At 43.4% G+C, this 27,500-nt stretch overlaps 1 protein-coding gene across 1 annotated transcript in view; it reads left to right on the top strand.

Moving 5' to 3' along the window:
• Positions 1-2,774: 2,774 nt before the first annotated feature.
• The window catches only part of LOC121859173, a 27,738-nt gene continuing 3,012 nt past the window's right edge, over positions 2,775-27,500 (top strand). Inside the window, exon 1 of the mRNA XM_042355922.1 lies at positions 2,775-2,870. Within this exon, the coding sequence (XP_042211856.1) occupies positions 2,775-2,870 (96 nt within the window). The remainder of the gene's footprint in view (positions 2,871-27,500) is intronic.

Genomic DNA, 27,500 nt, shown 5'->3' with positions numbered 1-27,500 from the left:
GCAATTTAAACTACCGCTTGAAGGAACGACTCCTACCTGCAGGTTCTTCGTGGAAGAAGGAAGGAAGGTATTTAAAACTACGGCGGTAAGTCTCTGACCTCCCACCCTGAAAGCTGACCCTAACCTCTGACCTCCCACCCTGACCTCTAATAATTATCGACCTGATAACCGACACAATTATGGACAATATGAAAGAGAGAGAGAGAGAGAGAGAGAATTTTATTATTCCTGGTTTCTCATATAACTTTCCTCACCTGTCCTCTCTTCCTCTTCACTTGTTTCCCCTCACCTGCCCTTCTCCTTTCACCTTACCTGACCTTGCCTCACCCGTAACCTGCTAATTGACGTTCCCTAACCTGTCACTCTCTTAGACTTCCCCTCACCTAGCCTGTCTCCCCTCATCTAGCCTTTGTCCCCCCATTCCTCCTCTCACCTTTTCCCCTCTGCTTATCCATGTCTCCTCTCACCTAGCGTCCCCTCATCTCTCACCTTTCCAGGACAGGTAAGAGAGGAAGGAACTTTGACCTTACGGCTGTTTCCTGCCTTGTGAGAGCGTCAGTGGGAGAGTGAGTGAGAGAATGAGTTAGCATCCGTGGGAGAGTGAGTGAGCATCCGGTCGGCACTGCACCCCCTCGCCTCCACCTCCCCAACAGAAAAACTATAGTTATCTTATCCCAACTGTAGGAGGAGTAGGAATGCCTTGGGTGTGAACGAGCAACCATTAAGGCCAAGAAACACTCCCTGTAACCACTCGGCCACCGCACTCCTCCAAATTTTATTATGATTAATACATTCTGAAAATTTTAGTTCATTTAGGGTTTTTTTTTTTAAGTTACTGACAGAACACAATAGTAGTCTTGGAAATAGCATCACAGGAACCCTTGATTGACATAGGTAGGTGATCAGGTGGTGTAGATACAGTATTCTGAAAGTTTGATGTACGTGTGTGTGTGTGTGTGTGTGTGTGTGTGTGTGTGTGTGTGTGTGTGTGTGTGTGTGTGTGTGTGTGTGTGTGTGTGTGTGTGTGTGTATTAATGTACAAACTTTAAAATAAAATAAAAAGTTAACGAACAAAAGAGCGTATTTCTATCCAGGTAACATAGCCGGTGTGGTAAGGTCAGCACTGGTTAGAGTACCTGTAGGTTAATCGAGGCTAAAGGGAATTTCAACCCTGACAGGAGACTGGGCATTGTGTAGGTGCTGTGTGTGCTGGGGTCAGGCAGGCCGCCAAGAGTCCCACCGCCCGACAAGTGTGTAAACAGAGACGGAAATACTAAAACGAATATAAGTATGTCTACCTTCTTAGTATGAATAAAGGGATGTTAAGGGTATAGAGGGGGTTACTAAGGGTTGCTAAGGGTAAACAGAGGGTTACTAAGGGTTGCTAAGGGTAAACAGATATTTATACACATAATGACCTAACATTATTACTGCGACATCATCATTTATATAATCACTCCTACTACTACTACTACTACTACTACTACTACTACTACTACTACTATCACCAATAACATGTAACGGAAAGCACAAGAGGATGAAGAGTGACCCAGTAGCCGACCCTCACTAACCCACATACTGCATGTAACTCCCGCATCTCGACTGACGCTTAAGGCATGGGGCCTCTCCATTACCTGCCTGCCTACCACACCTCACCTCCTACGCTTATGTTGCTGATGGTAGTAGTAGTAGTAATAGTAGTAGTAATAGTAGTAGTAGTACTATTAGTAGAGTAAATAAATGGTGGCGAAGGTGTGGCTATTGGGGGAGGCTGGAGGCCACGTTTAAAAAAGTAGTAGTAGTAGTAGTAGTAGTAGTAATAGTATACTTACCAACATACTTCCGACATACTCGTGAACAGATCTATCTATCAACACCCGAGCACTATATCAGACTACCTCTCTACCTACACCTGTACTATATATACATCACACACCCCCAGTCCAGCTATGCATCTGGGCGGGGATATTTATGCAACAGTCTGATGACCTAGTATATAACAGTGACGTCATGGAGAAGCTTCACACGAGAAGACAGGTCACGCTAGGTTGACTCGTGACTCTCTCTCTCTCTCTCTCTCTCTCTCTCTCTCTCTCTCTCTCTCTCTCTCGTGTTTGTTTCTCTATCAGGCAAAGTTTGTGTCTATCTATCTACTTATTTATCTACCTATCCACCTATCTACCTACCTAGCAATCTACGCTCTATCTCAGTCTCTATATATATATCTCACCTTACATACTTACACACATACACACATACATACATACATACATACATACATACATACATAGATTCTTACCTATGCACTATTACTGCGCTGAAATTCCCTGTTGAATGATCTCTCCCCACCGAGTTATTATATATCGCATTTGTATCACTTATATTTACTTGTATGTTATTTGTCAATCAAGTTCTTTCAATAAACCGTTAATTATAATTATAATTATTATTATTATGACATACGCAAAACACAGCTTGGTAAGTGGATAATGCAATCGTGTTGGAGCGCACACACACACACACACACACACACACACACACACACACACACACACACACACACACACACACACACACACACCTACATTCATAAGCAACTTATATAATTAATACCTTTTATTCATGTTGGTAATTTACCTATAAAATTACATTGGAAATAATATAATTTGACTTCATTAATAGTATTACTAGACTTATTATTATTGGACGGTAAGAAGCTCCATCACAGGACTCCCAACAAAGCCCGGGTGGACGTCAATGCTCGAGGATTCTGGATGCTGGCCGCAGGTCACCGTAACCTATCTCTCGAGGCTGCACAAAAGAAGAACGAGAACGACGAGACCAGGGTGTACGACGAGAGAATTCAGAATGTTGATCACGGCAGCTTCACTCCTCTGGTGTTCACAACCTCGGGTGGGATGGGACCAAGTGCTAGATGCTTCTACGCCCGACTGGCCGAGGTGTTATCTGAACAGAAACAGCAGCCCAGAAGTTACGTTGCAGCTTGGTTGAGATGTCGACTGTCCTTCTCCCTACTTAGGGCTGCATTGCTTTGCCTCAATTAACAAGATCATCGGCCCCTAAGCAGACAACAGTGGCAGACAATGCCTAGGAGGCAACAGTCACTGAATGCCGTATAGATCTGCGGTTTAACTAACTCAGCTTGGGTAGTTACTTTTTGTATTGGGATAGTTTAGGTAATAAAGTGGTGGCGAAGGTGTGGCTCTAAGGGGAGTTTGGAGGCCATACTGTATAAAATAAAATATTATTAGTGACAGAAATAGTATCATCTGCCCTAACTTTTCTACCTCTCTCCCTCCCCATCCTCTGGGCAAACAACATCATGACTTCCCTTCCTCATTTCACACCTCTGTTCCACTCTCCCTCTCACCTCTCCCATCCTCACCATACTATGACACCCTTTTTTCTACTCTCACCCTCTCCACCTCTCCCACCACCTGCTCTCACAGTACCATGACATCCCCCTCTCTCTCTCTCCTCTCACACGATGTACTCCGTGACCCCATTTCCAGCAGGAAGTAGGTCAAGGACTCTCCAATCTGAATAGCCCGGATAGTTTGAGATCTCAACCACTCCCAACGAGCCTGACAATACTATCCTGTTTTACTTATCTATTTTACACTATCAACCTACGAAAGGTTTACTTGTAATGTAAAAAAGTGGATGTTGACTCACTTATTTACTTACAAAATCAACCTACGAGGGACCTACTTGGTCTCAAAAAAGTGGATGTTGACTCCCTTAAGAAGGATCTAATTATAATATCAGAGATGTGTATTTATAAGTGTAAGTACAATGAGCATTAAACGATTAATTTACGCAATGTAAGCTTTGTAAGTGTAAGAATAATGCGTATTAACTAAATTATATGCGCAGCAAATAAATGAACGAGGTATTTATTTATAATCTTCAAAAAGTATCAATTACTTTAATAAGTGTAAGTACAGTGCGTATTGACTTTATATCACCTGCGTATCATAACCTCAAACAAGTACAAATTCGATCCAGTGTAAACTGCGTAAATTCAAGCATAAATATATTGCGTATATTATAAATTAAGGATATAAAAAAAAAACAATTGACGGCACCAGAACAGGTAAACACAACATCCAACACGGCAGAAAGTAAACAAACATTGGAGGTTAAACAGGTTACTCACCCAAGATGCCGAGGGACACAGGTAACGTATTGATCACCTGAAAAAGAAATTAAGACAATAATTATTTACCATTTGAGTACAATTGTAACCCCCTTGAGTACACTGTGATTTGAATTGACCCTCCTGGCATATTTGACCCCCCCTGGACTGACCCTCCTGGCATATTTGACCCCTTGAACTGACTCCCCCTGTCAAATGTGATTCCCTGAACTGACTCCCCCAAAGTATTTCTCGGTATCTACTCGGTGTTCTCAGTAATAGTGTATGAGTGAGAGTGATGTACTATTGTTTGTCAGTCTATGAGGTGAGATTCTCGTGTCTCTCTCTGTCAGCTCTTTCAATATTCTTAGTCCTTGGGAAGTCTAGTCGCAGCAGCAGTAGTAGTAGAAGGTGTGGCTATTGGGGGAGGCTGGAGGCCACGTTGAAAAAAAGTATTAAAAAAAAAAAAAAAAAAATAAAACAGTAGTAGTAGTAGTAGTAGTAGTGTAATTTATAGATTTTTTATTATATTGGCTATTGTTATTATTATTTTTATAGTATTAGTTGTTTATTATTATTATTATTATTATTATTATTATTATTATTATTACCCTCAAAAGTTTCTCAATTTACACGATGCTGCCAGGGCGCCCGAGCCAGTGCTGTTAGGGAGTAGCATCACGTCCAAACGGGGCCACAATCACCATCAGCACTATCACTACCCCTTCCAATCACCATCAGCACCATCACTAATCCCTTCCAATCACCATCAGCACCATCACTACCCTTCCAATCAGCACCAGCACCGTCACTACCCTTCAATCAGTACCAGCACCGTCACTACCCCTTCCAATCACCATCAGCACCATCACTACCCCTTCCAATCACCATCAGCACCATCACCCTTCCAATCACCATCAGCACCATCACTACCTTCCAATCACCATCACTACCATCACTACCCTTCAATCAGCACCAGCACCGTCTACCCCTTCCAATCAGCACCAGCACCGTCACTACCCCTTCCAATCACCATCAGCACTATCATTCCTTCCAATCACCATCAGCACCATCACTAATCCCTTCCAATCACCATCAGCACCATCACTACCCCTTCCAATCACCATCAGCACCGTCACTACCCCTTCCCATCACCAACACGCCACCAACACGCCACCAACACATCACCAACACACCACCAACACACCGCCACTAAATCAAGGTCACTACTGCATCATGTGCCTCACCCACGTACACCTTTTGACAAACAAGGTCCGGGTGATGATCTATCTATATCACACATGTTAAATAAATGCTTTGTTAATACACCACCTCGGACCTTAGTTAGTAACCTAGACCAACTTTCATGTGATTTAACCTAACCTAACCTAATATATCTCTCTAATATCTTAACTATCTTAACCTCCCTAATCTATGGTGAATTAACTTAACCGACCCTGACTTAACCTAACCTAACCTGGCCTAATTTATCATTGCCTAAAATAATCTAACTATTACCCACCTTAACCTAACCTTACCTAAAATTCACCTTAACCTAACGAACCTCTTCCAACCTAACTTAAACCAATGCACTATAACATATACATAACCAATCCCTAACATACTCTAACCAAACCGGCAGTTTTTAGTAAGGAAATTCGGGTTTGACTTCCGGATACCAAAGTGACTCATCTCAAGGTCAACAACCACAAACCGGACTCATATAAATACAAGTACATTAAATACAAAAATATATCCTATATATATAAATACATAATTTGAGGCTCTAGTTAGGGATCCTGAAATATTCATAAGTAATTGCTAATTCGCCTCTTAATACCCGAGGAGGACATGGAGCACAAGAGGGCATGTTTACATCTCAGTACCCGCGTATAGCGAGGGATTGTGGTGACGTAACGGAGGACACGAGGGCATGTTTACAGTGCATTGTTATGGACGGGGCTCCCCCTACACGTGTAAGGCAACATACGAGGTAAATTTCACATACAAAACGCAAATACCAGGCCGCAACAACAGGCTGCAGGACACTGTAACCTTGAGATAGATCAGTTTATTTAGGGTACACAGACTCTTAGGATTTATAGTACAGATGTAATATTGTGAACTTGTTTTAAAGACAATTATTATGTTATTTCTCTCCCTCTATTATTCTTTTTTATCTATCTATTTTTTATTTGTATTCCTCTCATAGCACACAGTTACACACATTTTTTCTCTTGCTTACCCCTTTCACACACACACACACACACACACAGGACCATCTACAACGCCTTTATTCTCCCCAAACTAACGTATGCGTCACCAGCCTGGTCGTCTTCTCTCAACTCCACCAAACAACGTCAGCTAGAGAAGGTACAGAAAAGGGCCTGCAGAATCATGCTCGGCGCAGAATACTCCGGCTACACCAACGCTCTCTCCACCCTGGAAATGCCATCCCTCCACCACCAAGCACTGGAAAGGTTTGGCAGGGGACTACTGGTCCGCCACTACAACAAAATACAGCCCATAAGAGCTCGCACCGATAGATATAAGAACAGCACCATCCCATCTATTGTTAAAATAATAAACAACTCCTGATTTATGTACTGTACAGCCCTGTAAATGGATTCACTGCATATTATATCATTATGTCTAAATCAAATGTAAGTCTGTATATTTTCAGCCACCGGCTGCAACTCTATTAATAAACCGTTTATTATTATTATTATTATTATTATTATTATTATTATTATTATTATTACACACACACGACAAGTGTGAAGCGCCCTGATTAGAACCAATTACAGACGTTCTCCGCAGGATGGCACTCCAGGATGCCATTCATTGCCTCCTTCTCGGAAACTCCTCACGGGATGAAGGATGAGGCAGAGGGCGCTGGCCAATTAGACGCGTCCTTGATCCTTGACACCTGACAGTAGGCACTTGACACCTGGCACTTGACTCCTGACGATTGGCACTTGACTCTTGACACCTGGCACTTGCCTTCTGAAACCTAACACTTGACTCATAACAGTTGACACCTGGCACTTAATTCATAACAGCTGGCACTTGACACCTGGCACTTGACTCCTGACACCTGGCACTTAATTCTTAACAGATGGCACGTGACACCTGGCACTTGACTCTTGACAATTGTCCTTAGCACATGTTTCATGACAGTTGCCACGTTGCATTTGACATCCAACAGTTAGTACTTAGCACTTGACACCAGACAGGGCAATTGACACCTGGTAGTTGACACCTAACATTTTGTACCTGGTACTTAACATCTGCTACCTGACACTAGACTCTGACAATCGGTGCTTAAGTTAGTGTTTAATGATGAACTTTTGAGTTAATTATTTTTTTGACATTTATTACCCAAAAAGTTGAGGGGATAATGAGTTTGTGTGTGTGTGTGTGTGTGTGTGTGTGTGTGTGTGTGTGTGTGTGTGTGTGTGTGTGTGTGAATCCTTGCACAAACACTCAAGACGGTCAATTGGTTTAAGCCTTATACATCACTCAGGAAGATAACCTCAAGAAAGGCATCTTAAAAAATAACTTAAACAAATACTATCTTTAATACATCTTTATCAACTGTATTAATTCTCTCATTTATTCACTATTCTCTACTCTCTCCTTCATCCAATCCTTTCCTCCCTCCCTCTCACTCTCCCTCATTCCCTACCCTTCCTCTTACTTTCCCTCACTCTCTACCTTCTCATTACCTTATCCACTCCTTTCCCCGTTTCCCACTCCCTCATCTCCCCTAACACCCTTATCACTCACCTTAATCCCACATTTATCCCTCTTTACCTCCCTCTCATCCCCCTTCCCCTTTTCCCCTCCCTCTCACCCCCCCTTTCCTTCCCTCTCATCCCTCTTCTCCTCCATCTCATTCCTCTTCCCCCCCCTCTCATCCCCTTTCCTCCCTCTCATCCCCCTTTCCCTCTCTCTCTCCCCTTTCTCTCTCCTCCCCTAGGGTCACGGCAGGAAGCATTGGAGATGACAGAGGGGAGGAGGCTGGAGTAGTGTGATTGAGTTTCCGCCACACCTACTTGTTCATGGTCTTCAGCCCCATTAACCATTACCAGCGTGGAAATAGGTCACTCACCCATCACCACCACCACCACCGCCGCCACCGCTACCACCACCGCCAACTCCCTCAACCCTCCTCCTCCTCCTCCAATGATTCACTACTTCTAGCTTTAGGTAAAATAAAATAATTTTGGAAAAATAATGAACTAGGATAAAGTTTATAAAGTACATTATTACGACAAAGACCTGAAACCAACACGTAATTCCACCTATGCTCTGTACTAGACGGGTTTACTCCAGCAAGACGTGATACAATACAGTTTATTCCTGCACCTCGGTATCTAAGTTTTCTACATATTTAGTTTGCTTAATTTATCAACAATGTCGTAATTTTCTGTCTGCGTTGTTTTAATTTTCTTAACTTGTGCTTCAGAAACCTGAGAGTTGGGCAGGGTGGTGGTGGTGGACCATACACCTTTAAAAGAACCGAGTGGTGTGAGGTGGAGGTCAAGGTGATTCTGGCGCTTCTGTGTATCAGGGATATATATGTGTGTGTGTGTGTGTGTGTGTGTGTGTGTGTGTGTGTGTGTGTGTGTGTGTATCAGGGGATATACATGTGTGTGTGTGTGTGTGTGTGTGTGTGTGTGTGTATCGGGGATATACGTGTGTGTGTGTGTGTGTGTGTGTGTGTATCAGGGATATACGTGTGTGTGTGTGTGTGTGTGTGTGTGTGTGTGTGTGTGTGTGTGTGTGTATCAGGGGATATGTGTGTGTGTGTGTGTGTGTGTGTATCAGGGGATATACGTGTGTGTGTGTGTGTGTGTGTGTGTGTGTGTGTGGTGTGTGTGTGTGTGTGTGTGTGTGTGTGTTTTGGAGAGTTTAAAGAGATTTGTAGGACACACACACACACACATCTAGGTCCCCATCGAGCGAGGGCTGGTCACACTGAGACTGTCCAAGCACATCTCGATCAATGTGATCAAATCTGACTGGACTTTTAAAAGATTTACTAACCTTTCGGTTGTGCAACACAGCGTAATCGCCCAAGCTAGACGCAAGTAAAGCAAGAGAATCTAAATCAGGTGCATGATCAGAGGGCAAAGCTCAAATCCTGATTAACATCAAAATCCTGCACACAGTTAACCATACTAGGTGACACTATACAAGTGTCCAGCTCAGACACCCACTCTCTTCCCTGCTAATACGTGAGTTTACTTGGAAAATATTTATCAGATTTTTTGAGATTATTTAAAACCACTAAACCCTCATCTACACACAGGCCCAATAAAGCATTGGCACTCTCATTAGGTATTTGCACAGGGTCTGGGATATTTGGATATGAGAATTGCTGAAGTTCTGCTCTAACTGGCAATTCACACAGCTTTGCCAAAGCGAGCGTTCATTTCACCCATCACTATGCATCCATTACTGTACTCACTCACCTTAATTTTTCTTGTATACCACTCCGCAATCTCAGCAATGCGTAATTAAAGTATTAGATTAGATTAATTTTGCGTTAGGGTGTTAAATCATCAGGTGAACTAAGCCTAATCTTCTTAGAAACCGAAGACTCACCTGTTGGAGTAATCAACGCCAGAAATTTCGTAATATCTGATGGAAGTCTGAAGGTATTGCTTCAGATCCGCTCAAATGAACCTTCGAACCCTTTGACTGACATCCAGCACACACACACACACACACACAAAACACTTCCAGGGAGGTTGGATAACTCTTGTAAACGATAGCCATCAGTTTAACAAGTTCCTATGAACCCTTCCTGGTATTGTCTATCTCTAACCTTTGAAGGCAATAGTACACAAACCCATTTAAAAACAACAACAAAAAGCATTCAATCCCTTAATCTAACTCAGGCAACACCAAAAGAGGTTTCCAGGAACGCGACTCATCCCCCCTTGCGAAAAGATAAAGAAAAGTGACCTGTTGACGTTATTTCCTGTGACATGTTTCTCAAACTATCATCCGTAACCATTGGCTGTGTGACCCTGCAAACCTTTGACCCAATATAGAGATAAATAAAAATGTGAGTCTTCCAGGAACACGACTTGTCCGGAGAGGGAGCCACCAGTTGAGGGTAGCTGACATTATTGATGGGAATATCTCGAATGTAATCAAAGGTTTTTAATGTGAATATTTTTAATTTAATCAAACAAACAAAAATCATAATCAACAAATCAAAATATACCTGCTCAATTCCTCCTCCCCTAGAATAAGTAAATGTAACAGAAGTATAAACGAAGAGACAGATAGAAGAATGATAATAATAATAAGAACAAGAGTAACAGCAGCGTGAAATGATAAATTATGAAAATATAATAAAAAAAAATAGGACGGTAGAGACTAGGGAAGATTTAGTTAGACGGTGTAGCTGATGTGTGAGGCAAAACATTTAACTCATATGGATGGCCGCGAGACTCTGACCCCCACCTACCTACAGTACCCACCACAACACCCGCCACCCTTACCGTAACTACCTTGTAACTATCATCTTCATTGTAACTACCTTGTAACTATCCTCGTCACTGTAACTACCTTGTAACTATCCTCGTCACTGTAACTACCTTGTAACTATCCTCGTCACTGTAACTACCTTGTAACTATCCTCGTCACTGTAACTACCTTGTAACTATCCTCGTCACTGTAACTAGCCTGTAACTATCCTCTGCATTGTAACTAGCCTGTAGCTACCACCTTCACTGTAACTACCATCTTCATTGTAGCTAGACTGTAATCACCACCCTCACTGTAAGTACGACCTTCACTGTAACTACCCTGTAACCATCACATCTGTAACTACCCTGTAACTACCACCTTCACTGTAACTATAGTGAGTTTTCCCAGCTGAGAAGATATGCCCCGCCCCCTCCTCAAGAGTTACAGCTGATTGGCTGTTGCAAATCTGTCTGATTTCGTCCTGAAGTAATAATGTATTTCTAAATGACTTTATTCATAACCGTTGGGATGACCGTTTCTGACGAGAGAGATATTCAGCTAAATTATAGAAAGATACATACTTTCATTATTTCAAACAGGAGCACGTAGGAAGTTTATCAGTCATCTTATACATTAATTAACTGTTAAACTCTGGTAGTAAATTCACGCTTTCGGAGGACGCATTTAATAAATACTTATCTTTACCCACAATAAGGCATACTAAGACAAATTATGTATCAGCAATTCTACATTATGCAAAAACTAAGATTCTAAAAGATCAGAATCTCATTGAAATATTACACGGCCGTCAACAGAGGTTGGAAATATGACTGCGAACAACTTCAGCTGAGAAAAACTCAACTATACCATGTAACTACCATCCCACCTTCCCTCTCAACACCTCTCCTCCCACTCCTCCTCTAATAATCCCCCAAAAGGATATTAAACAATTTAACAGTGAGTTATTAAGGTCTCGTTACTGCCCCTGACTTGAATGGGTACCTAACAATGCAGTTGAGGAAGTAGAGAACGTCTAGTGCAGTACCAACCACAAAGGCTCCATGTATACTGAAGGTTTAATATTCAGTGTAATGTATGTTTCTACTTTCCCCTCATTAACACACACACACACACACACACAAACACTAACCTCCCAAAGTAACAGGAATATTTCACTTTACACTAAACTCGTGACCCGAAGAATATCTGGTTAGAGGCCGCGTTTAGTCCACCTAGTACAGTCACCCACAAAAGTCCGGTCGCCTCTCCTCCTGAACCACGAACCCCGAGATTCAGACTTATCAACCCGAAGCAGTAAACTGATACACTATTCTGTCCATAAAGGCTTCGGATTCAGGAGGAGAGAAGACTGGCCTTTAGAGGATGTACTAATTGACTCTCCGAACACTAAATTAAGCAGTTAATTTGTTTACTCTCGTTATTAACATTTCTTCAGCTATCAAAGTCTTACTAATCTGATCCAGTATAACATAAATAAATAAAAACGAAAAAAAAATTAAACAATCCTTAAAATTTTCCTCGGTTATGTAGTTCAGAAAAAACAAATCACTTCTTATGACTAAGTTTTGATTTATGTTTCTTTCAAAGTATAATTTATATTACTTATAATATTGATAATTAACATAAGACTATAAAATAATCCTGAACAATATCCTGTTGCCCCAGTCACCCTCCGCACACTCATCCCTGTCGGCCTCGTCTACGAACATACCACTGCATACGAGTAGCATTGTGAATGTGTAAGTAATATAAACTCCTATACGTGTACATGCAATTTTATGTATGTATGTAAGTATGTATGTATGTATGCATGTATATATGTATGTATGTACAGGGGTAGGCGTATGCGTAACGAAGGTAGGGAAGCATTACGTGGTGGTTTTAGCAGCATATGTCAGTCTTCATTTGACCTCCCACCTGCCACACCCCAGCCCCTACAGTGCACCAGAGTGTGTATGTGTGTGTATGGTATGTGTGTGTGTGATGTATGGTGAGTATGTGTGGTATACTCGTATGGTGAGTGTAGGGTATGGTGTATGAGTGTGGTATATGTGGGGTATAGTGAGTATGATGTATGTGGTGTAAGGTGTGTATTGTATGTGTAGTGTTTGTGAGTGCGGTGCATGGTGAGTGTAATGTATGGTATGTATGGTGACTAAACTTTGCAATGAACGATAATAATGATGACTTGTGTGTAGATGTATGGTGTATGAGTATAGTTGGTGTGTACGGTGTGTGCTTCCTAAGAACCATACACTCACAATCTGTATAACAAAACACACACACACACACACATACAACTAGCATACATACATACATACATACATACATACATGCTGTATATACCGGTACATACTTTTCCTTGCACATCGAGAGACCACCACCACACCCCTCAACACCACCACACTCCCTCAACACCACCACACTCCTTCAACACCACCACACTCCCTCAACACCACCTCACCACACTCCCTCAACACCACCACCACACTCCCTCAACATCACCTCAACACCACCACACTCCTCAACATCACCACACTCCCTCAACACCACCACACTCCCCAAACACCACCACACTCCCCCAACACCACCACCCTCAACACCACCACACTCCCCCAACACCACCACACCCCCAAACACCACCACACTCCCTCAACACCACCACACTCAACACCACCACACTCCCCCACACCACCACCACTCCCTCCAACACCACCACACTCCCTCAACACCACACACCCCAAACACCACCACACTCCCTCAACACCACACACCCTCAACACCACCACTCCCTCAACACCACCACACTCCCTCCAACACCACCACACTCCCTCAACACCACCACACACCCCCAACACCACCACACTCACACCACCACACTCCCAAACACCACCACACCTCAACACCACCCACACTCCCTCAACACACACCACACTCCTCACCACACACACCACCACTCTCAACACCACCACACCACCACAACACCACCACACTCCAACACCACCAACCACAACACCACCAAACTCCTCAACACCACCACACTCCCACAACACCACACTCCCCACCACAACACCACCACACTCCTCAACACCACCACACTCAACACCACCACACTCCCACAACACCACCACACTCAACACCACCACACTCCCACAACACCACCACACTCCCTCAACACCACCACACTGTTAACAGGTCATCACTTAACTAAAAACTCGCTACAGGTTGTCCTGGGAGATATGCCTTGAAAGCCGGAATTTTGTATAAAAGTTTTAGGCCAGTAGGTTAAAGCTGACCGCGTGACCTTTGGGCGTGTGACTTTGACCTCTGGCAGAAGTCGACCCAAAATAAGAGGCTGCCAGGAATAACCCTTGAAATTCTATACAGTGGACTGGAGGCTTGAAGGCAATGGGTCGTAGAGGTTTGCAGGTTCATTCTTTCAAGAGGAAGATGTTTTAAGTTTGACCTGTGACCTCCAGGTGTCGAGATAAGGTCAAAGGTGTGTTTTCTTCTTGTTTTCCATGGTACTGAGTTTGACCTTTGGCTCAGCTTGACCAAACCCACATTGCAAATTTGACTCTTTCAAAGAATCATTTAAAAATTAGTCTCCCCAGCTTATTTTTACCTTAAGATTAACCCACCATAACCCTATAATAACCTAACCTAACTTAAACTAGCTTACACTAGCCTAACGTAGCCTAACCTAACCTAATCAGATCTAAACTAATCTAATTTGACCATCCCAGGTAGCGTTAGGGTGTTTCATCATCAGGTAAGATAAACTGTGGGGGGGTTAATATCCAGGTGACCCTTCCAAAAGTATCTGATCTGAATAAATTTTTGTCCATTACAGAACTGATATATAAACAAAACCCACAAATTTTAGCCTACAATTATAACTATCAACTCAATATATTTTGATAATACTGTCTTTTCCAAGTAAAAAAAAATTAATTGTTACATTTTGACTGGAGGAGAATTCTCTCTCTTTTCCAACAACAACAACACGTCCGTCGTTCTGAAAATTCCAATCCTTTTGGTAGAGTCGCTCGGTGGGGCGGGTTGTGAATATGCGCAAACCTCGCTGGTCGAGTGGAAGGTGAACTCTTTGTTACCTCGCCGCTGCTGCTGGTGTTCTCTCTTCTTGAACTGTACCCTGGCTCTCTCTCTTTTACATTATAGCATGACTCAGATAAGTTATTCTCTCTCTCTTACACCTCCCCAACTCTAATGTAATGCCAGTGTCTCTCTCTCTCTCTCTCTCTCTCTCTCTCTCTCTCTCTCTCTCTCACACACACACAAACACACATCAGCGAATGCGTGGTGTTTACATTTCCCAAGAACCAGGGTCGATGTAACTCCGCCTCGAGTTAAGCTTTGGGTTACATTTGATGCGCTTGTGTTTGGTGACCCCTTGACCTTCTCCCCTCTCCTCCCTCCCTCCCCTCTGCTTGTTGCAGGTAGCTGGCCGGACGTTGTGCCCTTACAAACAAAGCGGCTGAAGTGCATCCCTTATCATAGGTGAGATTTGCAATTTACAGGAATTTACTGTACTATCCCTGTGTTTTTGGTACCAGTGAGAGAGAGAGAGAGAGAATCATTATTATTTTCACCACAGTATCCCTAAACATTAAGCACCTCTGAATCTGCAATACCATGAACAGAGTTATCAGTTTTCTTCTAATGTTTCTTCTCATTACTATAGTTCACTTTACCTACTGTTAAAGGGTACATTTTAAGTCTGAATTCAGTACCAGTTACAACAGTTAATATAATGTGACTGGGTACGACTATCTCCTCTTGTGTTTTATGTTAATTAAAATAATAAATCTTCGTCTCTTTGAAAGTTCCTTCATTATTAGACTTGGTACTGAATCTTTCATCATATATCCTTTTAGTCAACCCAACTCCACACCCTTACTGACCTGACTGGTATATGGTTTTCGTGTTTGAGGGTCATTAATGTTTTCAGGTTAAGGCAACAGTTTGGGGTAATACTTGGTTAGCCATTTTGTTATATATCTCCATATCGGAAACAATTATGACATGGCCCTTAATTTATGCGTCACTCAAAATAAAGTTGGTTGAGTCAAGATTGTACTGTGGGAGGTGACTGGCGGTGAAAGATTTGACAGCACACAGCGTCACAACCACGAACACAGGCAGCGTCACAACCCCGAACACAGGCAGCGTCACAACCACGAACACAGGCAGCGTCACAACCACGAACACAGGCAGCGTCACAACCACGAACACAGGCAGCGTCACAACCACGAACACAGGCAGCGTCACAAACCACGAACACAGGCAGCGTCACAACCACGAACACAGGCAGCGTCACAACCACGAACACAGGCAGCGTCACAACCACGAACACAAGTCCCTGTACACACCTGAGACTCAGAACTGCCGGAACGAGACTTCGAACTGCTTTATCTACCCTCATAGATGACGCTATGCATTCCCCCCACCCCCCCCTCACCATTCCACCACTCCAACCCCCTCCCATTACCCCTTCACACCTCCCATTCCACCCCAACCCTCCCACACCCCTTCACACCCCCCATTCCACCACCTCAACCCCCCTCACCCATTCCACCACCTCAACCCTCCCATTACCCCTTCACACCCTCCCATTCCACCACCCTCAACCCCCCCACTACCCCTTTCACACCCTCCCATTCCACCACCCAACCCTCCCATTCCCTCACACCCCCTCCCCAGACACAACCCTCCCATTCCCCCCTCACACCTCCCCATTCCACCACCTCAACCCTCCCACCCTTACCTCCCATTCCACCACCTCAACCCTCCCACCCTCACCTCCATTCCACCACCTCAACCCTCCCATTCCCCCTCACACCCTCCCATCCCCCCCTACCCCCCTTCCCACACCCCCCATCCCACCACCTCATCCCTCCCACACCCTTCTCCCATTCCACCACCTCAACCCTCCCATTCCCCTTCACACCCTCCCATTCCCATTCCACCACCTCAACCCTCCCATTCACCCCTTCACACCCTCCCCATTCCACCACCAACCCTCAACACACCTCCCATTCCACCACCTCAACCCTCCCATTCCCCACCTCCATTCCACCACCTCAACCTCCCATTACCCCTTCACACCCTCCCATTCCACCACCTCAACCCCTTCCATTACCCCTTCACACCCTCCCATTCCACCACCTCAACCCCTCCCATTCCACCACCTCAACCCCTCCCATTACCCCTTCACACCCTCCCATTCCATCACCCTAATCTGAACTCACAAGTCAAACCCCTCTCCTCTGCACCTCAGTATTTAACCCACGCCATCATGTGTTTATTGACTCCACTGCACCTTACTCCCAGTTATTGTGGCCTCAGCTGACACTTGAGCGGAAGGCTGACGTAGCGGTGGTGTAGATTAATGAACTGTAGCGTCCCTCTCGTCTTCGGATTCACTTAATTACTATGAAAGATCTAGTTATGACAAGAGTCTGTGTGTGTTTTTGACGCCATTATTAACAAAAATCATAATATATAATATTCCATTCAGGTTTTCTTATGTGGTGTGTGTGTGTGTGTGTGTGTGTGTGTGTGTGTGTGTGTGTGTGTGTGTGTGATTTTACAGTGTGCTCTGAGGACCAATGGTTTACGCACGTACACAGGTCATAAAAATAAACTTCAGATATTATTATTATCATTGTCATTATTATTTACTACTGTTTTATCATCACTCTTATTATCTATACAGTATTACAGTCTTCTTTTTTACTACTGTACTTATCATCATTTGTAGTAGTAGTAGTAGTAGTAGAAGTAATAGTAGTAATGTTGGCGTCGTGAACGTTGGGAGACTAATCCATGTGAGAATCATTGCACCATCGGAAGTGAGAGAGAGCCAGCAGGGGGAGCAGCCTACGACCAGGTAGTACGGAAAGGCCTCCGTCATCAGCTGACTTACAACACCCAGGTGCCTCCCCGTGTTAGCCAGGTCTGTGACGCAAACCCCCTGTATGCCCTTCCTCAACCTGGCCCCTTACCACCCCACGGTTCTTCCTGCGGCGCCACCGTCAGCACCAACACAATAATTGGTTGGATCTGCTGGGTGGTGTTGCGCCATGCAGGATGTGCCATGCAACTCGACAGGAACGTGGACGAGACGGTGTGAAGTATCGACCCTGTTGTGCATTTCCTACATGCACTGGAGTCGTCATGCACCCGGATGAGTGACAGGAATAACTACCCCGTCATTCACCAGCCATAACACGCAGCTTAATACCTCATCTGAGAGCGTATAATTCTCAATGTAAATGATAACTACTGCTAATTGCTGGGTCCACAGATGACGTTTGCCAAGCACAGCTTCCTAGCAGCGTTTTACATGACCCCGGGGTCATCACAGTCGCATGCCAGGTCAATAGTTTAGGAAATAATGGAGGGTGCTTGGGTTACCGAGCAGATGAGGTCAGCATGTTTCGTCCAGAACTCCGTGGGGTGGACAAAATGACGGCGGGAGAGGAAGCGGGAGGGTTACAGGTGCTCCCGTGGATGATGACTTGCCTCACCTGCCCGGGGGGGTCCTGTTTACTATCTCCCTTTGAGTTTGATGTTTTCGATTTTCTAAAAAACAAAAAAAACAAAAAAAGCATTTAATGAAAACGCGAAAGAAGTCTCTCTCTCTCTCTCTCTCTCTGACACTTAAGCCCGACTGTCACTGCCACTCATTATTGATATCAGTAAAAGTGCCCAACACGCGAGACTTATGATGTGGGTCAGCAATCAGCCTCGGCACTGGGAGAAAATATTCCCACTGTAAACAAGAATTGGGTCGTAAACAAGCCTCGGAGAATCAGCTGGTGTGTTTATTGTGTGTGGGTTGGCGTGCCGCGGGGTGAGTATCATACAAAGATTAGTCCATGACATTATTTCACATTAAGATTAACCACCCTATCCATAACCCAATCCAATCTAAGCTAATCTAACTCAAACTAACATTACCTGACCTAAACTAACTCTAACTTAACTTAACGCTTATCTAACTTAACCGAATCAAACCAAATCTAACTTATCGTAACGTAACGCTATCCTAACCTAACCCAATCTAACACAACCTAAGCTAATACACGCCAACCTAACACTAACCTAACTTTATCTAACCTAACCTAATCTAATCTAGCATTACCTAATCTTAACCTAACTTAATCCCTCCAAGGTTTATTGTCATTATTCTCTCCTTCATTGATCTCTTTCTCTTGTAGTTTATTCGAACCCAGGAAAAGAAGTTAAGAAAAAAGTCACAGGAAGTCAGAAACAAGTCACAGAACCTAACTTAGCCTAACCTAACCTAACCTAGCCTAGCCTAGCGTAACTTAACCTAGCCTAACCTAACCTAGCCTAACCTAACCTAACCTAGCCTAACCTAACCTAACCTAGCCTAACCTAACCTAACCTAACCTAACCTAACCTAACCTAACCTAACCTAACCTAACCTAACCTAACCTAACCTAGCCTAGCCTAATCTAACCTATCTTATTACTTGTTATGGGAAGTTAAATAAAACCATGACTTTTTCCGGTCACTTTTTTAATTGCTAAAATTGTGACTGTTTTGTGTGACATTACTTCCGTTCACATTTATTTCATACGGTGTTAAAAAGGAAGAGAAATGCCGGATATATTATATTATTCGTTGTAAATGGATGACTTATTAAAGAATATTGTAGTGCAAAACATTTCTTTTTTCATAATAAACGAATATACTATATAAGAGAATATTTCTTCACTATCATTCGGGAAAGTGTCTAACCTAACACTGACTCTACCAAGACCCTACTTATCTCTGGGGGTAAAATAGACGGGGGTTGGAAGCAGCTAGACTCGACCCAGTGAACTCACCCGTCTAAGCCACAAGTAGGCTAAAGGGATGTATGCTCTCTCTCTCTCTCACTATATGGGCTACACATGACACCAATATCATCTAGGCATCTGTTCATTATTTTCACTGTCTATGAATAAAACAAATAACCACATAGAATTATAGAGACAAAAACCAGAGAGAGAGAGATATACAAACAGAAACAAAAACAAAAACTCAAAATCATTATCTTAGTTATCCTATTTATCTCTCGCGTCTTTACACCTCTCCACACGTCACGTCTTTATTCTTTATGTATCCGTTTCCTTTCATCGTCTTCTTCTCTTCGTTATTTGCATAATTCCCCCTTCCTCCATCTTCTCCGTATCTCCCATTTCTCTTCTTTTCTCTCTTCATCTACATTTTCCTCATTCACTCCTTCTTGACATTTTTTCATCAATCTCGCTTCTTCTTCTTCTTCTCTCTGTCTATCCTTTCCTTCATTACCCCCTTCCTCCTCCCTCTCTCTCATACCACTCCATTAAATACTTGCTCCCTCTTCCACAAGTCCCTCCCTCCCAGGAACTTACCACTAACCCCCCCTCCTCTCCCACCTTTTCCTTCACCCTCCCATCTTCCCCCTTTCACTCACTTTCTCCTCTGATTTCTTTCTTTTTTTGCCTCTACAAATTTCCTTCTTTCTTTCTTGTTTACTTTTCCCTGAGTTCTCAACATTTCATTTCTTCTTCCTTTCCCTCTCTCCTCTCTCGTCACTCCCTAATTATCATTCAACCTTCCCATCACCGCATTCCATCCATTTCCCCCTCTCTTTCCCCACTGCTTCCCTCTTTCCCTCCTTCTTTCAAGTACTCTCTACCCCCTTCTTTCTTCTTTCTCCCTCTTCTCTTTTCTCTGGTAGTTCTCTCTCTCATCGTCTCCTCTCATTCTCTGTCTTACCTCCTCCACCCCCCCCCCCCCACTATTTACTTCCCACCTCTTTTTCCCCCCCCTTCCCACCCCTTTTTTCCCCCTTCCCACCCCTCTTTTTTTTCCCCCTTCCCACCCCTCTTCTTTTTTTCCCCCTTCCCACCCCTCTTTTTCCCCCTTCCCCCCCACCCCTCTTTTTTTTTCCCCCCTTCCCCAATTCTCTTTTTCCCCTTCCCCACCTCTTTTTTTTTCCCCCTTCCCACCACCTCTTTTTCCCCTTCCCCACCCCTTTTCCTCTTCCCCTCTTTCTTATCTATCTCCAAACCCTCCTCTCTCCTCCTTCTTTTACCTCTCTCTTACCCCCCTACCTCTTACCTTTTCCTTATTCCCCCCACCCCTTACCTCCTCTCCCCCTAATCTCCCTTTTCCTTAGCCGTTCCTCCGCCAGTGCCCCTCCCTCAGCCACACCTGGGCAGGGAGAGGCACGTGCGCTCACAGGTGACGGGAGGGTCGACGCCAGACCTGTCAAGAAGGAGGGAGGGGGGGTGAGGGAGGGAGGGAGGGAGGGAGGGAGGGAGAGAGGGAGAGAGGGAGAGAGGAGAACCATCGAAGTAGGTCACTGACTCCCCTTTGCCGGAGCCCTGAAGCTGATAGAAATAGCACGACCCTCTCTCTCCCTCTCTCTCTCTTCTTCTCTCTCTCTTCTTCTTTCCCCGTATCCTCCTCCATTTCTTTTATCTTCCCACATTTTTATCTCTCCTTCCATTATTTTTAATCCTTCTCGACTTATAAATTCTTATTCTTCTTTATTCCTCTCTTCCTCCCCCGTGTCTTTCCTAATTATCCTTCTTCTATGTATCTCTGTCAATATTTCTCCTTCCATCTCTTCTCTTTCCCCTTTTTCTTTTATCATTTCACATTCTTCTATATTTCATCTCTTTTTCCTATCCTATTTACATTCTTCTTCCAACTCTTATCCTCCTCCTCCTCTTTCGCTGTTGTCAAGTAGGCATTATGTGTGTGTGTGTGTGTGTGTGTGTGTGTGTGTGTGTGTGTGTGTGTGTGTGTGTGTGTGTGTGTGTGTGTGTGTGTGTGTGTGTGTGTGTGAAGAACAGACACACAACCCACAGAAGACTATTCATCCTGTATCAGTGAGTGAATGAGTAAGTGAGTAAGCGAGTGAGTGAATGAGTACACACAGCATAAGAGTACCCGACCTGAGTGAGTGGAGTCAATGAGTGAATAAATAGCCCAGAGCAGCCAACCTGAGTGAGTGAGTGAGCGAGAGAGTCAGCGCACACACACACACACACACACACACACACACACACACACACACACCGCCGGGAGCAGACAACCTGAGGCGGGGGTCACGTGTCTGGCGGTGGTGACCTGTTGGTGCTGGTGGTTTAGTTCACTAAGATCATTCTACCTGACAAGGTTACCTGAGGTCAGAGCAGGTTAACTTAGAGATAATGAGATTTCAGGTGAAGGTAATTTAGGTTAATATGGAATAATTAGATTTTTAAATGAAGTTAAGTGAGGTCAGGTGTAGTTAGATAGATGTTAGGTTAATTTTAATTAGCTTACGCCAAGGTAATTAGAATTTAGATTATGTTAAAATAGGTTAAATCTGGATGACTAGACTTAGGCTAGGTTAGGTTAATCAGGTTCAAGGGTTAGATTCAGTTAGGGTTAGCTAATTGAACTTTACATGAGATTAACTTAATTAAGATAAGTTATACTAGATGTTTAGAGTTAAATTAAAGGTTACACTAACTTATTTTGGTCACCTCTCTCTCTCTCTCTCTCTCTCTTTGTTGACATTGATAGACATTATATAATCTACTACTTCCAATATTCTTGTGTGTGTGTGTGTGTGTGTGTTTTAATTTGTATATTTATTTAATGTTTACTGTGTTTATTCTTGTCTTTATATTTACCTTTGAAAATATATAGTTTAATTTTCATTTTTTTTTTTAATATCCTGGAAAAAAATAAACCTGACCTGGTGAACTGCGAGAGGATAATGAGAACGAACTGAGAGTAATAGCTAGTTATGACTTCACTACTTCGGCCGTAACAAGCGAAAAATGACGAAAATGATTCCGGGACTTAGAAACCTTCCATATCAGGATAGGTTAAAGAAACTTAACTTGCATTCCCTAGAAAGACGAAGAGTGCGGGGAGATATGATAGAAGTATTTAAGTGGGTGAAAGGAATCAATAAAGGGGATATAGATAAAGTTTTAACATCCGAGCAGGACAGGGACTCAGCAACGGACAAGTCTCTTAGGTTTAGGGAGATAGGAAGGAACAGGTTCACAAATAGGGTGGTGGACGAGTGGAACAAGCTTAGCAACTTTGTAGTAAGTGCTGGAACTCTGGAAAGTTTCAAAAGGAGGCTAGATAGATTCATGGATGATAAGAGAGTGGCAGTAACTCTCGACAGGAGCTGCCATGCACACTGCACAGGCCAACCGGCCTATTGCAGACTCCTTATTTTCTTATTTCCTTATGTAAGCGTAAGTTAAATTAGGTTAGGTGAAGTTAATTTTGGTTATAGTGTTAGATTAAGCAGGGTTTAGTGTGTTAGATTAGGCTAGGTTTGGTTAGGTTAGGTTAGGTTAGGTTAGGTTAGGTTAGGTTAGGTTAGGTTAGGTTAGGTTAGGTTAGGTTAGGTTAGGTTAGGTTAGGTTAAATTTGACTCGGCTATTTTAAACTAAGTTGGGTATAATTACACTAACCTGATTACATAAAGGTGGGAGTAAAAGGTTAAGTTTGGTTTAATCAGATTACTTTACGTTTAAGTTTGTTGGATTGGTGTTGGGTTAAATTATGTCATATGTTACATTATTGTGGTGGACTGTGGGGTAAATTAAGTCATAATAAAGTCAAGTAGGCCTGGTCCAGCTAAACTAGGTTAACTTGCATTAAAATAGGTCAGTCTCAGCCAAACTAGGTCAATCCCAGCGAAACTAGGTCAACCTCAGCTAAACAAGGTCAACCTCAGCAAAACTAAGTCAGTCTCAGCGATATCTAGTTCACGTTCAGCGAAACTAAGTCAATTTCAGCCAATCTAGATCAGTCTCAGTGAAAGTGGGTCAAGTTCAGCGAGACTAGGTCATCATCAGTTAAACTAGGTCAGGGTAGGTTAAAATTGGTCAGTTTCAACTAAAATAGATCAAATTAAGCTAAATTAGATTAGGCAGGTTAAGTTAGGATAAAATGTGTTAAGATATGTTATGTTATGTTAGAGTAGGATAGAATGTGTTAGGATATGTTATGTTATATTAGAGTAGGATAGAATGTGTTAGGATATGTTATGTTAAGTTAGAGTAGGATAGAATGTGTTAAGATATGTTATGTTAAGTTAGAGTAGGATTGAATGTGTTAGGATATGTTATGTTAAGTTAGAGTAGGATAGAATATGTTAGGATATGTTATGTTAAGTTAGAGTAGGATAGAATATGTTAGGATATGTTAGGTTATGTTAGAGTAGGATAGAATATGTTAGGATATGTTAGGTTATGTTAGAGTAGGATAGAATATGTTAGGATATGTTATGTTATGTTAGAGTAGGATAGAATATGTTAGGATATGTTAGGTTATGTTAGAGTAGGATAGAATATGTTAGGATATGTTATGTTAAGTTAGAGTAGGATAGAATATGTTAGGATATGTTATGTTAAGTTAGAGTAGGATAGAATATGTTAGGATATGTTAGGTTATGTTAGAGTAGGATAGAATGTGTTATGATATGTTAGGTTAGCTCAGGCTAGTAAGGCCTACCATGACCTTTCTAACTCTCTCTTTCTCACAATCTCCCCATTAAAGAGAAAAGGAAAAGAAACAGCATAAAGCAAGAAGAATAGGGAAAAACCAGAAGGGTAAAAGAAAAAAGAGGAGATAGAAGGGGAAAAGAAAGAGGGAACGTGTGAGGGTAGTAATATGAAGAGGAGGGAAAAGAGTCAAATAATGAAGGACAAGGAATAAAAACCGGGACCAAAAATAATCGATAAACACATATCAAGATTTTCAAGATGTCTGGACCACCTCTATCTCGCCACTAAATGTAAGATAAACTACTTTCTTAAGCTCGGGTCCTGCCACTCGACCCACAGTGAGGAGGACACCAGCGGAAGTTACACCAACACAATGTTAATTAAGACACAGGACAGAAGGAGAAGATTAGACTGTCAACCAGAGTCGTTATTTGTCCTGTTGTGTAGAAGAAAGAAAGATGTCGGCAGTATACAGTTGTTTGTTTTGATTTGTCCACTGTATACCTGCACTGTCTAGGTACACACTATATCTGCACTGTCTAGGTACACTGTATACCTGCACTGTATAGGTACACACTATATCTGCACTGTCTAGGTACACTGTATACCTACTTATATAGGTACACTATATCTGCTGTCTGATACACTGTATACCTGCGCATCCTGGAAGTACACGTGTCTACTGTCTAAATTTTACACTGTTGCCTGCTGTCTGGGTACACTGTATACCTGCACTGTCTAGTACACTGTATGCCTGCACTGTCTGGGTACACTGTATACCTGCACTGTCTGGGTACACTGTATACCTGCACTGTCTGGGTACACTGTATACCTGCGTCTGGGTACACAGTATATCTGCACTGTCTGGAATTTACACAGTATACCTGCACTGTCTGTTACAGTATACCTGCATGTCCTAAAACACGCTGTATATATGCACTGTCTGGGTACACTGCCTGCACTGTCTCTGGAGTGCACTGTATACCTGTCTAGTACACTGGCCATACCCACACACTGTCTGTAGGTACACACTATATACTGTCTGGGTACACCTGTACCATTGTCTAGGTACACAGTATATCTGCACTGTCTGGTACACTGTTATGCCTGCACTGTCTGGGTGCACGGTATGCCTGCACTGTCTGGGTGCACTGTATGCCTGCACTGTCTGGGCGCACTGTATGCCTGCACTGTCTGGGTACACTGTATGCCTGCACTGTCTGGGTGCACCAGCCTGCACTGTCTGGGTGCACTGTATGCCTGCTGCTGTCTGGGTACACTGTACCTGCTGTCTGGGTACACTGTATGCCTGCACTGTCTCGTTACACTGTATACCTGCCTGTCTGGGTACACTGTATGCCTGCTGTGATACAGGTACACACAGTATGCACTACACTGTCTAGGTACTGTATGCCTGCACTGTCTAGGTACTGTATGCCTGCATAATCTGAGTACACTGTATACCTGCACTGTCTGGGTATGTATGCCTGTCTGGAGTACAGTATGCCTGCACTGTCTGGGTACTGTACCTGCACTGTCTGGGTGCACTGTATGCCTGCACTGTCCTGGGTGCACAGTATATCTGCACTGTCTGGGTACACCCACTGTCTGGGTACACTGTATACCTGCACTGTCTGGGTATATACCTGCACTGTCTAAGTTTCTTACCTGCACAATCTGTTACTGTATACCTGCACCTGTCTGGGTACACAGGCCATGTCCTGCACAATCTCAGGCTGTGTATACCTGTCTGGGTACACTGTATACCCTACCTGTCTAGTACACTGTATACCTGCACTGTCTAGAAATTTACTGTATACCTGCACTGTCTAGGTACACAGGCTATACCTGCACTGTCCTGTTACCCACTGTATACCTGCATTGTCTGGGTACACTGCTTATACCTGCATATCTGGTACTGTATACCTACTGTCTAAACACAACAGTATATCTGCACTGTCTGGGTACATAATATGCCTGCACTGTCTAGAGTACACACAGAGTATATCTGCACTGTCTGGGTACCTGAGTATATCTGCACTGTCCTGGAGTCACACTGTATACCTGCACTGTCTGGGTACTGTATGCCTGCACTGTCCTAGGTACACAATATGTATCACTGCACTTATCCTGGGTATTGCATATACCTGCACTGTCTGGGTACACTGTATACCCCTGCACTGTCTAGGCCTGTATACCTGCACTGTCTGGGTACACAGTATATCTGCACTATCTGGGTACACTGTATACCTGCACTGTCTAGTACACTGTATACCTGCACTGTGCACCAACCATACCTGCACTGTCTGTGCACAGTATATCTGCACTGTCTGGTTGCCTTATACCTGCATTAATCACAGGTACACTGGTATGCCTGCACCTGTGGGTGCACTGTATGCCTGCGCAATATAGGCCACACAGTATATCTCACGCTGTCTGGGTACGCCTGTATGCCTGCACTGTCTGGAGTACACTGTATACCTGCACTGTCTGGTACACTGTATACCTGCACTGTCTGGTACACAGTATACCTGCACTGTCTGGGTACACAATATGTCTGCACAATGGGTACACTGTATACCTGCACTGTCTGGGGTACACTGTACACTGTCTAGGTACACTGTATACCTGCACTGTCTGGGTACATATATCTACACTGTCTGCGTCACACTGTATACCTACACTGTCTAGGTACACTGTATACCTGCAATCTAGTACACTGTATACCTACTTTCTGTCTAGTACACAATATATCTGCACTGTCTGGTACACTGTATACATACACTGTCTGTGTACACTGTATGCCTGCACTGTCTGGGTACACTGGCTAATACCTGCACTCTGGGTGCACAGTATACCTGCACTGTCTGGGTACACTGTATGCCTGCACTGTCTGGGTGCACTGTATACCTGCACTGTCTAGGTACACACAAGTATATCTGCACTGACTCTGTTTCTGTATACCTGCACTGTCTAGGTACACTGTATGCCTGCACTGTCTGGGTACTGTATACCCTGCACTGTCTGGTACACCCATACTGTCTGGGTACACCAGCATACCTGCCTGTGTCTAGTACACTGTATACCTGCACTGTCTCTGTTACCTGTATACCTGCACTGTCTGAAGTACACTGTATACACACTGTCTGAGTTACTGTATATATCTGGGCACACTGTATACATACACATTGTCTGGAGCCACACCAGTATACCTGCACTGTGTGGGTACACATATGCCTCTTGTCTGGGTGCGCACTGTCCAGGCACACTGCATACCC

This window comes from Homarus americanus, unplaced genomic scaffold (genome assembly GCF_018991925.1).
Source record: "Homarus americanus isolate GMGI-L3 unplaced genomic scaffold, GMGI_Hamer_2.0 scaffold50924, whole genome shotgun sequence".
NCBI classification, from domain to species: Eukaryota; Metazoa; Arthropoda; class Malacostraca; order Decapoda; family Nephropidae; genus Homarus; species Homarus americanus.
The sequence above is the reverse complement of the archived record's forward strand: the minus strand, read 5'-3'. Positions and strand labels throughout refer to the sequence as shown.